The 16,358-nt window shown below is 39.2% G+C and overlaps 3 protein-coding genes across 3 annotated transcripts; 1 reads left to right on the top strand and 2 right to left on the bottom strand.

Annotated features, from left to right (window-relative positions):
* LOC144660250 (uncharacterized) lies at window positions 1–713 on the bottom strand. The gene has a single exon (XM_078520853.1). The coding sequence runs from the start codon at window positions 635–637 to the stop codon at window positions 236–238; it is 402 nt and encodes a 133-aa protein (XP_078376979.1). The 5' UTR covers window positions 638–713; the 3' UTR covers window positions 1–235.
* A 1,712-nt stretch (window positions 714–2,425) lies between these two features.
* LOC144661578 (tRNA wybutosine-synthesizing protein 4-like) lies at window positions 2,426–16,337 on the bottom strand. The gene is made up of 20 exons (XM_078522381.1): window positions 16,237–16,337; window positions 15,470–15,594; window positions 15,075–15,159; window positions 14,467–14,550; window positions 14,232–14,343; window positions 13,642–13,792; window positions 13,033–13,099; window positions 12,549–12,580; window positions 8,460–8,553; window positions 8,134–8,241; window positions 7,553–7,646; window positions 6,939–7,026; window positions 6,675–6,793; window positions 6,292–6,339; window positions 5,684–5,995; window positions 5,156–5,253; window positions 4,526–4,660; window positions 4,269–4,321; window positions 3,461–3,593; window positions 2,426–3,090 (listed from the first exon to the last, which is right to left on the bottom strand). The coding sequence occupies exons 1-20, from the start codon at window positions 16,267–16,269 to the stop codon at window positions 2,929–2,931; spliced, it is 2,133 nt and encodes a 710-aa protein (XP_078378507.1). The 5' UTR covers window positions 16,270–16,337; the 3' UTR covers window positions 2,426–2,928.
* On the top strand, window positions 10,446–12,142 carry LOC144661580 (histamine H2 receptor-like). The gene has a single exon (XM_078522383.1). The coding sequence runs from the start codon at window positions 10,508–10,510 to the stop codon at window positions 11,450–11,452; it is 945 nt and encodes a 314-aa protein (XP_078378509.1). The 5' UTR covers window positions 10,446–10,507; the 3' UTR covers window positions 11,453–12,142.
* Window positions 16,338–16,358: the final 21 nt, after the last annotated feature.

Below are 16,358 nucleotides of genomic sequence, written 5' to 3'. Positions count from 1 at the left end.
TTTTAACCTCGAATAGCTGCGTTTAATATATTATTCTTCGCGGTTTGATTACATTTCAGTAACAAAATACATCAATTGTCACACAAGGTCCATATACGTGTTCGTTGATAGCGTCATATCTAGAGCTACAAGTAGCTACACGTGTTTAATGTTTCTCTTTTTGCTTTGAGCTCGCTACAACAGTTTCTCGTCAAATATGTTCTCTTCGAGAAGAAAATAAGTCTTTCAGCTTCAACTAACATTTGTAACCGATAACAAACAGCTCGCTCCAATCTTTGTGTTCGCCACTTGCAATGCTCTTCTTGCCTTCAGCGTGCACCAGCTTCACTGTTAACTTGCCGTCTCCCATCGGAAGCCACATGTTTGCGGAGTTTACAGCTTTCACGCCTTGTCCGGTGGCCACATTCATGTACTGCGTGTACTGTTTGCCTCCCTTACTCGTGGAAATCTCGTAGTAGCCCCGCTGAAAGTCGCCCTCTCCGTTCGTAGTGACGAATGTATACACGAAAACTTTCTTAGCTTCAGCTGGGACTTGACCGCCAACTTTGAGATCATAGCTCTTCATTTCCTCGTGGAATTCTGGAAGAGTGCCCAAAGAAACCTTCATGGGCTCGTACTCGCACGGAGAGCCTGCCATGGTTAAAACAGTGAAGGAGCGAAGCTTGCAAATACCCTTCCTCGGTCGACTGAAGTTTATTTGTGAAAGAAAAACGTGCCAAGTGCTTCTTTATATAGGGCGGCTTCGTGCCCAAGCCGTCATGTGTTGCATCCAATGAAATTCCGCGCTCGTGTGCTGTAGTATTTCCAGATGATAGATTTTGAAGAGGCTTTACAAATCTCAACAAAGGTCATGAGACCTTTCGCAATTCTATTTTCGCAAGGCGTTAATTACTGGGCAAAGAGCAGATATCATTGTTTGTCGTGATGGCATTATGATTTTCAACACGTACTAGCGAGATCGAGTAAAAAAGGTTTTCAGGAAAGCATTCCAGGTCGTGCGAATTCTCCCAATTAGGTATAGATTACTCTAAAAATCTTTGCGTAAGGTCAAACTTTAAGGGAAAAAACACCGCATTTTACCCCATCACTGAAAAATGATTTTGACGAATGGAATAAACAAATTGCTGTTAATTATTACGCAAACAAACACGCACCGCTACACGCACCTGATTCTTTCGGTCCCAAAGGGGGCTCCCTGGAGACCTGAATGGTTGAGTTTATTTCGTAACCTCCGGGAAATAATGTTATCGAGATTTGGTCTTCTTTTTTCTGTCCTGCAGAGCTATATTTTTTTAATTCGGAGCCAAGTACCTAAGCCCTACTGGGACCATCTTTTCTCAATTAAAAACACGCCCCAGTCACGTTTGGAAATTTTAAAACTGGTATACGGTAAACGACAATGCCTCAAATTTTCATTTGTATAAGTGGTGCTGTTGCTTTGAATGTTGTTATGAAATTAAAGGTTCTCAAAAAATGCACCTGCCATGTGAAATTTGCGAAGAGAACCTATTAATCACGATTTGCATGAGGTCGTGCGAATGTTTATTTACAGTACGCTATATTCAGCAAAATTACGTAATAGAGAAGATTTCGTGATCATCGCAAACTTTGTGTACGTGTCTCTACATCGATTTCGTGCCCTGACGTTTTTCATGCATCGTGAGCACTTTGGAATAACTCTTTATTTGCTAAAAATAAAACCATCTACATTGCAGAGTAAAACCCATCAAGCGTACAAGCACGTACAAGTGACGTTTTGAAAAACACAAAAGTGCACTTCGCATTGAAAAATAACAGGTATTCCTAACGGAATACATTGTGGGATTAATAGTACTGCCCTCGACCAATCAAAATTGAGTAATTTTGTCATAAGCGTACTGTAAAATTGTTGTTGTGAAATCTGCTGCAGTGGAAGAATGTGCAATACTGTATTCCCAAGAAACATAATTAACTTTGAAGAACTGATGGTTACTCAATTCAGTCAAGTACACTACGTGCATATTTTTATTAAAACGACAACAATAACTCTTGCAAAATCCCGCGATTTACCGACAAGGAACATTAGACGTTAATTAGAGGCACTGATCAAAACACTTAAAAAGAAAAACAGCGATGGTTATCATATATATGCTGCTTGTCGATTTTATCCTGAATGTTTTGAAATACGACTGAGCAAAGTCCTTCTATTTTTAGCGCTGGATTAGTCCGGCCCTCACGTCCGATCTTGAACATGTTGAAGCAGCTATCTTGAATAATTTCGCGCGTGAACTGGAGGACTGAAAAAGGACAATATCACTCGGCGTATGGGGGGGGGGGGGGGGGGGGACTGTTTATAGCCTAAACGGTATTTTCATTTTCACTTATAACGAAAAATGAAAAGTTTAAAACAAACCATAAGGCATAACGGCGAAACAAGAAAGTTGATGAACATGGGGTTTAATGACTTGCTCGGGGTCTATGTACATCTTGGTGCAATTTATACCGTCCTAAGCTCTAAGAAAACGACATGGTGAAATGACTAAATTCTTCAGCTTTAAGAAATTTTAAACAACTGGAGACAAACTGAAGTTCTGACATGGCGGCCGTGATGTGAAAAATATAATCAATAGTTTGAGTTTTAAAAATGCAAACCTGCACGCACACACGACAGCTTTACGCCAGATCACTAGCGTGACCATGAACATACTAGTGTGACTATACTAGTGTGACCTTGAGCATGACGTCACGAATGGCACTTGCCAGTTCAGCACTTGCATTTTCCTCTCACAATTCTGACCTTTGTACCATGGGTGTATTTTTTTCGTAGAATTTCGAGGCCTTTATCTTTTTTTCGGTTTAAATTCTCTTCGTTCTTTAGGCTTGACCTTGCAGTTTACAACATTGGAATCAGGATGCCAACATGGATTGTGAATATTCGAATACTGCCGATCAAAGCAGAGGAAGGTCAATAAACACCGGCCCGTCATTCAAATGAGTCCCGAATGAAAAACAGTTCCCTCCTCCGCCCAGAACCATGATGCCTTGCGAATCTTCCCAGCAAACACTGCGGTGATTATGAAGCATCAAAGGCATCGAAGGTGCTGTGCACGTCTTGAAAGAGAAGAGAGCAGAACAACATTAAACACGAGGCTATCATTTGTTAGCATTTCCCAGTGACAGACTATTTGAAAATCACAGTCACCTACTATATTGATCGATAGTAGGCTATCGGAGCGCGCACGTTAATGAATCAGCTTTAACAGTTCTATGTTTAATAGAACAGCCTCTGGGTATGCTAAAACAATGAGACTGCTTGCTCTCCGTTTCTAACGACTTTGATAGTTGACTCTGGGATTCGCCCTTCGCCAACCGACAGCCGATAGAAACCTTGAGCACGCAGCTTAATTTACAAATACCCCATTTTACACCCATTCAGAACAATGTGAGTACGAAAAAGACAAGTTAATAAGGTTAAACTAACCGGTAGAGTATAGGATTTCCAAGTTAGGGACTTCAGATGAAGAACAACCACCCCAGGAGGGTGGCAAGAGTTTGGCGTTACACCACCAACAAGTATAAGGCTGTCATGAATAACATGAGCTGTGTGTGAGTATCTGAAAGAAAAACAGTACACCAGGATTATTAAAATGTAAACCACTTGCTCGCAGATCCAGAACACAGATTCAGCCTTAAATTCTATTTTCCAATAAACACACGTTTAAGGCTTACCGTAATCGATTTCTTACGAAAAAAAACGCCATAAAACAAACAATGTAGATGGTGGGCAAAGTTTTGTTTCTATTGTTTTACATAAAGTAGTTTTCAGTATATACTGTGGGAGAAATTACATATAAATGTCACTTATTATCGCATGTCACAAATGGCTCAGCCAATCAGAAAGCTAGAAAGCTGTTTCATATTCAACGTATCCCACTAGTTGTATGCAACGGTGTTTTCCCGCCACAATTTGCGCCCGTCCTTTTCCCGCCATAATCCAAACTGCCGCGTCCGTCACAACTATTAGTAGTTGCAATTGTTTCCCGCCATAATTTCCCGCGTCGAGGATGTAACACTTCCCGCCAAAATGCGCCGCGTTTATTTGTACCTCGGCTTTCAGTAATTTCCCGTGAAAACCTGACATGGAATAAACTACTGACCAATTGTTTTCTCGTGGTATACCATAAATATTCTTGTATTTCGTCTCAAGGTTCATTTCCAAACTGAAAATTCGCTTGTAAGCATTTTCCTGGCATACCCTACAAAAGCATGTATCTATGATGACGTATTACCTTGGTGGTAAGGGCGGTTCAATCTGTAACGTCCGTAGCGTCATAGAGTTCATCTGTTAGAAAAAAAAAAACGGATGAATTGTTTGATTTAAGGTGCTACGTCACGCTTTTGTCAAACTTCTTTTAACATGAAATGCAAGCATAAAATCTGAGAATGAAATATTTTTTTTTTGACCGATAAAATTTTGGCAAACGTTTTTGCACAAATTGATCTAAAATTAACTTAACTTGACATGCAGCGCAGATTACTTCCTTACTTGCATATCTATTATCTGAACCGTGTCAAGGGCATGAAGACTAGCATCCAGGCCTCCCGCCAGTACTACATGGTTGTTCCACGCACATGCGGTATGGGAATGACGCGACACAGCGGCATCTCCACTGAGAAAAACCTGAGGATTAATAAATTCAATAACAAATCTTTAAGTTGGTGAAATGGTTTGGATATGTTGGCACGAAAACAATATTACCGAAAAACTTGCCAGAAACGGATTAACCACAACCAAATGGACTATAGGACAGCTAAACGCAAGCTCAACTCTCGAAGTAGCTCGAGAAATGTTAATTTTAGTTTCAAAAAACCATTTGAAACTACGTTTCTCGTTATGTCCTGTTATGAAGGTACCAGTGTTGCCATATCACAGGCTATTGCTCGATCAAAAGGATTGCATCAGAATTCGATATTTTTCGGCGTATCGGCCTTTTTGTAGCCTGCGAACGCAGATGTATTTCCGGCTGTTGTTTCTCTCCGGAAATACGTCTGCGTTTACAGGCTAGCCTACTTGCTTCTGAGAGAGATCTTGTACCAAGTGTACGGAAAGTGAAACAAGGAAATCAAATAAATCCAGCAATTACATGTAAACCTGCCCTTAAGACAATAACAATACCTTACTCCATGTTCTTGATTTTATATCAAGTAAATAACAGTCTCCAAGGGCGAGGCACGTTGAGGTACGTCCGCCAAATACTAGTATGTTTTCGCTGCCTAAGAACAAGAAAGTAACATTATGGAAAAACGAGGTTATCAGGGGGGGTCGGAGGGCCAGGGTTTGCTGGAATATCTGCTACTTTCTTCTTAGTCTTCTCTTCCTCCGGCTAAGCTCAGCATTGTACACTGTTAGGAACCCTCAGAAACTCTGCTTCCAATGGAAGCGATTTGTAAAGCATCGAAATGATTACGGTACGGTTTTATGGTAAAAAATATATGTTATCGCCCAAAACATGATAATGTATGTTGCTTACTTAGTTCAACAACAAAAAGAAACTTTCCAATCTCCGAAGATTGGAATTTGCCGACGACTAAGAACAAACAGGTAAATATCAAGTAGTCTATCTCACCATGGATTGCGTGTTTGTTTAATGATACTTGTTTAAGTGCGTTGGTATTCTACACACACAACAGAAAATTGACGTACCATCAGGAAAGACAAAAAGTGTTGCACTGTGTCGCCATCTTGGTTGTGGAATATCTCCTTGACAGTTTAAAATCGAATACTTGTAACTCTTTTTCACTTCATAAGAGTCTTGGATGTCCTCACTTCTTTTATGTTCATTCTCGGGACAGCAGTTATCACTGCCGGTTGTACAATTTGAAGATTCTAATTCATTGTTCTCCTGTAGTGATAGCAGAAGTGTCTCTGCGCATGGTTTTGACGGGGATGTCCGACCACCGTATATTAAAATACTATTGTTGTTTAATCTTGTTGCAGTGTGGAAGATTCGGCCACCTGAAATGAAACAGATAAAACAAGTTGTAATGAAATTCAGTTTCAATCGCCGCTTTCGTCTCGTCGATGACGTCACCCTCATCGTCATCGTCATCATCTTTATCATCGGAATAACAAGTGGTAAACCTTTATTTTAACATCTTTTATTAGCCCTATCTATGCTTTATCGCTTTTCAGTTGACTTCGGTCGAGTTTACACAAACCTTTTTCGTTCAGTGGACGTTTTTTGTGCAAATTATGTAGATATAAATAACGCCCTTCGGTCATGACACAGTAACTCTTTCTTCTTTTCTTACCAAGTATATTGTCTGAACCTGATGTCACGTCCGTACAGTGCCAAACGCCTGGAAGAAAAATAAATAGAGTTATCTCGACGAAGCAGTCACTGTAGTCACTTCTTGTCTGAATAGACCTTTTCACCGATATAGCGTTTAAAGACATTATGAGATCCACAGGGGGGCACATTAAGCAGTATTAGCTCCCTGGACATCCCATAATAGCTATTTGAGACAATAGAATTCCAAATGGCCACCGTATTGGCAGAAAGGTCTATTGCAATATACAACTAGTGACAGAAAAATATTTAGTGACAGGAAAAAATACAACAGATAGTAAAGGTTGGTGTGAAAACAATAACTTCGTTACCTCAAAAAGAGGGTAAGGATTGTTAAAAAGTTACCTTGCACAGTCCGCAGTAACTGAACGCCATTAAGTCGCATGTGTTTTCCATTATCGAGACCAAATCCTCCAGTTAGAAGAACTACATCGTCAGACAATGGCGTGGCTGTGTGACCAAACCTGGTTAGGGAAAGGAGAGGCCACTCAGCAGGTAAAGTTTGGGTGAAATAGTATAAACATCTCCGTTCTGCATTGATTTCAGTCAATTAAATGAAAAACGCGCTTTTGCGTCTTGTTCTCCTTCAATAAAACTAGCAGTGAGTACCTTTTGAGTCTATCTCGTGAAGGTAAAACATCCACAGTATGAACTGTACACGGGCTGTCTTCAAGAAGTGGTGATTCGTCATGCAGTGCTGTTGACAGAATAAACAGAAATGAAATGAAAAAAATTCTTGTAAGACATTAAATGGACACTGTCACGGGGATTTTAATGCTTTTCGGCAAAAAGTACTAAAATTGGCGAATAGATCTTTTCGTACATGAAATGCACATAGTACATCAAGATGGAGATATAAAGTAAATTGTTGTTGAAGGAATAAGGGAGCCATAATAATTTTTAGGTATTTTTCCACTCCCCAAGGACAAAACTTGAAAAAATCAGCCTGACGTTTTCAAGTTGAGATCTCAAGTTCCTGATGGCATCACAATAATAACACTTGTTTATCGCTTCAGAACACTTGCATGGTGATTTTTAACAAAATTGGACCACTATTCGTAGTTTCCATATGTCTTTAGGCTCTTGAGTTTTTCATTGAAGTGAAACTGGTGACAGTGTCCCTTTAAATAAAGTGAAAGTTCGTCGTTGGTTAGTTGGTTGGTTGAATTGTTCGTTATAGTTAGAGTTAAATTAATTTCAATACTGGTTGGTAAAATATTTACCATTTTGCTGATAAAACAGCTCATCTTTGATATCCTGGCAGGATCCTTTGAAAGCTGAGAGGACCATGTAGTGTGAACACATCAGGTGCCATTCCTAGAAAAAAGACGAGAAGAAAATGCTACAGTCCGGGTACAATAATAATAATAATAATTTTATTCAGCTCATATTATTGACGAATAATACAAGGAATAGGTACAGTGAATGTTCAAGAGTCGTGGGCCTTTAATAGGCAAGCCTTGTTTCACAACCAATTCAGTCTAAACAAACCCTGGCTAATAGCGCAGCTAGCGACTCATCTTCGAAACTGTTATTTTGGTCGTCACACAACGTTTCTAGCCCGACTGTGATTGGCCGAATGCCGTATTGCGGGTAGAAGGAGCCGAAAGTAGAGAGTAGTGTTGCGTGACAATGCGAATACGTGAAGAGGTGGGCGAATGACAAGCTACCTTTACGTTTAGCGCCAAGTTTGATTGATAGGGTCGCGATGGCATCAGGTTTTGCTAAGAAACTAACTGTAAAGCAATGTGCTGTTTACTTCAAAATTGCTCAGTAAAAAGGAAACAGGACGTAAAATCAACACCTCAAACTCATCAAAAGGTTCCAAATCTTCCAATCGAACTTTTTCCTCCTTTGGTAACGTATCGTAGTAGAAGAAGTTCAAAGTGGGACAATGGACTAAAGGCCAGCCCTACAGAGGACGTGAAAGTTCGTATATTAAATGATGTAAGAAAAAATAAAAGAAAACTTCATAACTGTAAAGCTAAGAGAGTACGAACGTTTTTATTCCGAAAATCAAGCTATTTAATATTTACTCTGAAGTTTTTTTTATCACCGACTGATACACAAGGAACACATTCATCGCGGAAAAAAATAAGAAATAACTAATATTAATCTTTTTTAACTAACCTCTTCCATGAATCGCTGGATTTGACTTTGTCGAGTTGGAAAAGCTTCAGTGGCATGCAGAGGTGCACCAACTGAATGTTTAAAATGGTTTATCCTGCGAACCATAAAAGTCGGTCAGTTTCTACCATTTTCAGGTTTATTTTATGTAAACTATTAAAATCATATTACATTTGAACTGCAGATCCACAAACAGTGCAAGCTGTGGCGGCCCCAGGGGAGGGGCCTAGGTCCAATCTTTTCGGTAAAGGCCGAAACATTTAGTCGGGTGTAGTTTCTATCCGGGCCGGCCTCACCTTTGCACTCCGGGTCCCCACCACCCCCGTAGTTTAAATGATGGATAGATTTATTCAATGAATAATGATGACTGCCGGGAGTTATCCTCCAGTTTAAGTTATTCCTTTTTTACAACTGGGCCAAGTGTTTCCCAGAAATTAAAACTATCCAATTATGTAATTATATATTAAGCAATCACAACTGTGTTATTCGTAATTTGGCCTTGCGAAATTTAATTTCATGTCTCTGGCCGCGTAAATGACGGGAAAAAATAAAATTCGATATAACTCGACTATTTTTTGTTTACACGTGATAATACTTATACCACGTTACGCAATTGGGAATGCTTACGCGATGTAAGGCCAGATTGCACCATCATTTCGACGCTAGCGGGACTTCGAACGCGATGTTCGACGAGTTAGCTTTCACCGAAAGGTCTCTGATGAGTCTCTTGGCGGAGACGAAACATGCGTGTCAGACCAGCCACGAAAATATTAAACACAAATTTAAAAATCTGCAGAAACATGAAAAAGGTAAGCCGCAGTGCACACCCTCGCTATTTTGGTTTCCTTTTTTTATTTTTTTTGTAGCAGTTTTCTGGAACTTCCGGTTGATGGCGACATCACTTCTCCAAGAAGTGACTGAGCCCGCGGTTTTCGTCCCAGAAGTTGCTAAGCAACATAACGTATTTGCACGCGCGAAGGCTCTCGGAGTACTCGTGAGCGCTCGCGCAAGTTTTTGATTGGATGAAATAATTCGGAAATTCTTTAGTGCTTCAACAAAGATTTGGAAAAACTGGCACTTATTTCCCCGACTGGTCCAGTGATAACTTCCAAGAAAAGTTCACCCAGCTGAGACCTCTTACTGAGAAAAGACTAAATATTGTCCCTTGCTTGTGAGTGTGTAAACACCAAAACAAATATGAAAAATAATTAGGGATAGGCCGTTTCTAATAGCAAAATTGAGAATAAAAATTAACCACTGAGAAAAACGTAGGCAGCTAACATGAAAGGGGGTACAAAAAGCGAGACTTCACAAAATCGATCGCATATCCTTACAACCCACAACCGCAGTTTCTCCACGAAACATTCGCTAGTTCAAATTTTAAAAAAATCGGTCACGCACAAGACCCAGTAAACTGTCCACAGCCTCTCGATTTTTCAACGCAAAAAAGCAAAAAAGCAAACATTTTGCGCCGGCGTCCAGTTCTTTCGGCATTCTCATCGCGCGCTCATCGATCGAAAAAACACGAAAAATAGAGAGCTGTGGACAGTCTAAAGACCCAGAGGCTAGAAAATCACAAATGCCGGCGCGATTTTTTTCTTCGTTCCCCGAGACTGCAAAAATTAAATGATAGTCGTTTAGTAAATAGTAAGATTAAGACAGGCTGGGAAATAGTTCTTTCGCCAATTGCGGAAATATCTGCCAGCAATTAGTCAGTTAAGGAAATGGAGTTTTAACGTTAAAATTTTGCAGTTCAATTTTTAATGCGCAATTATAACTAGTGTTTGACATCTTCGCTTCTTTGAAATTAAATTCTAGCAAGACAGCTGTCTAAATACGACTAATTAGTATGCTCTGGGTATTAGAAATTAAATTAAGAACTTATGAAAAACTGCAAATAAAGTGTCATGTTACGGCGATCTCAATATGGGTTGCCTCCTTAAAAACAAATATTGTAAGTAAATTGAGACCTAAAGAGCAGATGGGGATATGAAATCTATTCATTGCAATTTGAAAATAGCAACAGAAACAGATTCTTTTTAATCAACAGAATGCCTGACACTTTAGACAGAAAAAGAAGCATCGAGGAATCACTCGGAAACAGAGAAACATGGATGATTGCTGCGGAGACTACTGGCGCCTTTATCATCGTAATATTGGCCACGATAGGAAATATAATTCTTTGCTTGGCGATCTACAGATGTCGGGCGCTTCGTAAAATTCAGAACTACTATATTGTGGCATTAGCGATGTCGGACTTAATATTGACTGTTCTTTGTGTTCCTATGGGTTTAGCTGTGGTGATTCTTGGAAGATGGCCGTTTGGTGATGCGCTTTGTCAGATACAAGGCATCGTAACTTATTACTTTGCGTGCTTCTCGGTGCTGACTTTTACGCTTATCGCACTAAATCGTTATGTAAAAATGATCCGGTCGGTCAACATCTATCAAAAGGCCTACACACGGAATTGCGTACTTCTGTCTATCGCAGCATGTGCCATCTTTTCTGGAGTGTTCGTAATTCCATTTGTATCGCAGAGGTTTTGTTTTCATCCCGGAAAACTAGCATGCTTCGTTTGCAAGAGTCGAAACAAGAAAGAGCAAGCCCTTATCCTCGGGCCGTACTCGGTTTTAATTGCTATGACTTATCCAGTCATAATATTTTGCTATTACAAAGTGTTCCGCAAAGTTCGTTCTCATTTTACGCAGATTGCAACTTCTAGTCTCCACGAAGACAATGCGAAATCCTTCGCGGAAGAGGTCAAAATCACGAAAATTCTCTTTGCTGTATTGATTGCGTTTGTGATTTGCTGGACTCCTGGATTCACAATCGAATTTCTGGACACACTACAAGGAGAATACAGTCTAGCTCGTCAAGTTTACCTAATTTTGCCTTTTACAGGCGCGGCAAGTTGCGCGATTAATCCTCTGATCTACGGTGTTATGCAGAAACGGTTCCGAGATACTTACAAAAAAATTCTAACCTGTAAAAACTAAATCAAAAACTGTTGGAAGCCTATTAGAGCAAGGCAAAAAAACGTCTTTGAAATCGTATGATGGGGAATTTTTTGACCATCGAAGTTTTGGAGACATTTCGGGAAAGGAATGGGGAACATAGTGATTTCGATGGGTTGATACAGTTTGTTTAAAATTAAAGCGGTTCCATGACGGAACGTTTTCTACGGTTCAAGAAAAAAAAGAAGGATGAACTCCATTCAAACACAAGCGTTAGGGTGATTTTATCAGTGGCCAGTTGTAGAGAGCTGTTACAAAGAATTATGTTCCAGTTAGAAGAAAGGCGAAGTTTTTTTTTTCTCATAAGCGTAGAGATCTGAACCTGTACCATTATTTCAGAGAATTGAAAAAAAAAAAAGAACAAAACAAACAAAAGCATAAAACGATACCGTCAAAAATAACGTAAGACAATTTAAAAAAAGAAGTGGGTTGCTGCCAAGCTCACTTTGCCCAGTTTTCGCTGGAAGTTATTATGCCTGAACAGTCTTTCCATGTGGCTAGCAATTTCAATTAAGTGAGCAGTTCCAGTGGCAAGCTGTACACAGAAAAACTCATTAGTTCTTCCTTTTTTTATTTGCTTGTCTTGCTTTAAACAAAGAAACGGTGATCAATATGACAAAGACCGACAAAGACAACTCTGAAAACAAAAATAAAATAAGAAAATATCGGAAATGGACATTCTTTGTTTGACAAAGATATTACGCCACAAACACACCGTTTGTTCCTTGCTAAGCTTCAGACAGACCCTTTGTTCGAGAGATCGAAAAGTACATCATTTTATTTTTATGTTGTCTATGTATTAAATGCCTTATGAGGGAATGTACATAACATATTTTACCGCAAGCGATTATTACAATTACTGGCACTGCTCGCAGCTAATTTGTTTTTGCGGCGACAAAGACGATATCTAGTAAAAAACTCAAACCAAGAACACCAAGTAATTGAAAACTGCCTTCGCATGGCGTGGAGTTGCGATCGCGAAATTTAAATAACACCAAAATAATGCCTCTACGTACAAAGCTAAAAAAGAGTCGATTAAGGATCTAACTGTTTTCAAATTACAACTTTATGTACTTACATTTTTATTCCAAATGGGTCACAAGGGGATACCTAGAGACAACAAAAACGAATTTATTTTAAATGTTAAATAGATTTCTTTGACAATATAAAAGATTTTTGCGATCGAAATAACTGTACATATTCGTACACATGTGAGGCCATATCTTACTATTAAAAGTATTGTAACCTACAAATAAAACAGTCCCACATTTGCACGAGCTTGGAGCAAGTCTGAGCACGAGCAGCCTGCTAACTTGCTTGAGAGAAAAGAGCAACTGCTTTAAGCTTATATTCAACTTTTCTGTGTTGCTGACAATTATACAGGAAACTAAAAAAGGGCGAATGCAGGCTTCCCAGCACATTTACAGTTTTAAATTTTGATGAGAAAGGATATTTTTAACACTGTATTCTAAAACACATGCCCCTCCATACAAGATGGCGCAAAACTGCGAAACTATGCAGTAAACAGCTTGCTAAACATAACAGATCCTTCATTCACTCACCTGCTCAAACATTACAAACATTGCAGATGTGAAGAACTGTGCCGCCCATCCAATTATGGCTGTTGAACTTCATGTAAGAACCAGAAAATTACACAGTGATCAACGTCTTATCTCTCCTTACAATATGAATACTTTGTCAAGCAGACAGGTGATGAGAATAAAGGAAATCATCAACAAGGGGGTATTGTCTTGATGTGGCACCAAATTCTTAAAATTAGCATTTATTTAATTATTCCATATTATAGAAAAGGGTAAAGTCTGTGTTCGTGCCTAGTGGCCCATCAGGTCGGAGCTTATCCTGGTTTCAGTAGCATGAAGAACCTAGGAGTATTTCTTCTTCCCTCTGGATGGGATGCTAGTCCATCACAGGGTTTCCTCGCAGCAATAAATTCATTACATACACCTGGGTGGAGAGAGGCACTGTGAGAGTAAAGTGTCTTGCCCAAGAACACAATGCAAAGACCCCGGCCAGGGCCCCAACCCAGACCACTCAATCCTGAGTCCAGCACGCTAACTATTTGTCCACCATGTCTCCCTCTCTATATAATAAATCTCTCTTATTTTACATATGTTCTGCTGTTTAAGTGAAATGGAACAGTCTGTGGATACCTTTGTGGAGGGTCCATATATGTCAGCACAACTTCAGACAGTAGCAGAGTAGGTAATGAGGTATTTAGTCCACATTTCTGTAGGCTGCTCTCTAGTGCTGGTCGATTCTTCAGGTTGCATCCCAGTAGAGAGTACTTCTCACTGTCAATACCTGTTCATTAGAACAAAGCAAGCCAAATTCATTACAAATCAACTTCATTAAGGTTACATCAATAAATAGCAGCAGTGTAATAACATAAACTCACTGGTACATGACTTAGTTTTTCTCTCAAGCAGTTTTTAACTAATTTCGACTCATCTTGTTAATGTAAAATGTAAATGTTATTTATTTACCCATGTGACCAAAAGAGCTCAGGAGTTTGTTAAGACGTGTACGTGCATCCAAGGTCCAATTGGAATTTGGAGTGTTGGTTTTTGTGGAGGGAGATAAAACCGGAGAACCAGGAGACACAAGAGATCTGGGAACAAGATTAGTTTTCAACCATTAGGAGGGGAGGGGAGGGATAAGGCAAGGAGAGGAGAGGAGAAAAGAAGAGAATCTGAGAGGGGAGGGAGGAAGGGGCAGGAGGGAGAGGAGATGAGTTACTCACCTCCCCCGAGCCACTCTTCATTTCTTGAAGTGATTGTTCCAAGTGCTTGGGATAATTCTTTGTGTTGTAGAATTAAAGAAGCTTTCTGTTTGACAACCTCTGGAAAATCAACCTGTGGATATTATTATTAAAAGTAAATTTATAGTATCAGATGAAGAAGAGATATCAACTAAATGTAAATTCAAAATTATTACCAGACATGTGATTCTACTGTACGATGGCAGTGGTAGCTTACCTCAAAATATTTTGTGTCTTTCAAAAGACCTTCACTGACAAGTGAAAAGAAAAGTGTGTCAAATCCTGCTCCCAGAGAAACAATCTAAGATGAAGAAATTGACAGAGATTAAAATGTCAGATAAAAATATACCATTGAAGCAGGGCATGACTTTGTACATATCTCTGAAATGTGCTGCACAACTCAAGAAATCTTTCAAACATTTTTTTATCCCATTTACTAAGTATTTGACAATTTTTGAGCAAAATTTCATAACTGGCTGGTATAGTTGGAGAAAAAGCCTCCCCCCCCTTTACCAACTAATGGTATCATCCAATATCTTAGAAAAGTAATGTGAATTTGGATTGAGCATGGGCCATTCACTTACACCAAATTCAAACTCTCTTAGCTATTGGGCCACCTGTGCAGTGGCCATGAAATGTCAAGGTGCAGCAGATGTGGGTGACCCTAAACTACTCCATACCTAAATAAATATTCTTTCTTTTTTTTTTTTAAAAAAAAAAGAAGTTGTCACATTTAGTTTTTTTTGTGATGACCAGCTTCAACCTACATCCCTAGAGACTGTCACATATTTGAACTTAATAAAATGAAAATGGCCTTATATATACCTGTTTGTGAGAACTTTTAAGCCTTAGGCTCCGTAGAAATCCTTTCACCATATAATGAATTGCCTTGGTCCTTATGTAATATGACCTGCAACAGGGTAGATATCAGAACTTATACACAGGGAGAGGACTGTACCTGTTACTCCATGGGGGACTATAATTTTCTTTCCCAGGGGGAAATGTGCCAGAATATACGGGGAGATTTTATGTATTACTGACCGTTTCCTTGTAAGAGTTGCCTACCCGTGGTGATAATCAATTAAGTTTGCTTATATCCTAGCTGAAATTGACATTCAGTTACCGGTAATTATACAACAATTTAATTATTGGAATGAGTCAATATTAAGTTAATATTAATTAAATACCAATAATATTAGTTATTATTGATCTCCACTAACCTATGAATAATAGGTGCTCTTCTAGAAGCTTTGGAGACAAAATACTGGAGGAACTTGTCTTCATAGTATCCTTGTGTCACAGTGGAGAACTTGCTTAATGTAGCACGATCATTTGTTCCTTGGACCTGTAGCAAGATGAAAACAGTGCTTTAGTTCCAGGAAAAATGCTCTAATCTGATTAATCATTAATCTAATAGGGCCATTCCATTTTATATCCATACACCCCCTATAGATGAGATTTTCTGAAAAGGGCTTTGAAAGTCATTTCTGAGGGGGTAGCCCTGTCGGCATTCTTTGATCTTTCAAAGATTTTTGAAGGGGTTACGGAAAAGTTGCCTTTTTTTCTGAAGGGCTTTGAAAAACCTGGGTTATTTCTGAAGGGGGGGTATCATGTCGGCACTTTGATCTTTTTTTCTTAGGGGGTAAATATTGACTTACCTCATCAATAGGGGGGGGGGGGGGGATGGATATAAAATGGAATGGCCCATCATAACAATACTTCGTTGAATAATGCCAGGTGATTAATATCTATTGATATTGATTGACTACGATGGGCGGAAAAACTGGTTTTTATAAACTTATATCGTCTAATTTTCATTCATTCAGGTTTTAAAATTAGTAAAGCTTTTATAACTCATCGTCATAGGCTAGAAAGGAGTCAAATGACGGAAACTGTAAAATATGCACGTTGGCAAATTTATACAAAAAAGATATTACTTCCTTAGAAGGCAACAGAATTTAATTGCAAAAACATGGAATCAATGTACCTGAACGTCTCTCTTGCCTTGAAACTGATCCATGTTAGAAAGCTGAAGTTGAGGAAGATTCGTCCGCCATATTAACCGCGCGAGCTATAGGAGACTGGTACTAATATACAAGCCGCTGACAA

The sequence above is a fragment of the Oculina patagonica genome, chromosome 7 (genome assembly GCF_052425735.1).
Source record: "Oculina patagonica isolate OP01 chromosome 7, crgOcupat, whole genome shotgun sequence".
In the NCBI taxonomy this organism is placed as follows: Eukaryota; Metazoa; Cnidaria; class Anthozoa; order Scleractinia; family Oculinidae; genus Oculina; species Oculina patagonica.
This window is presented reverse-complemented; position numbering and strand designations above follow the sequence as displayed.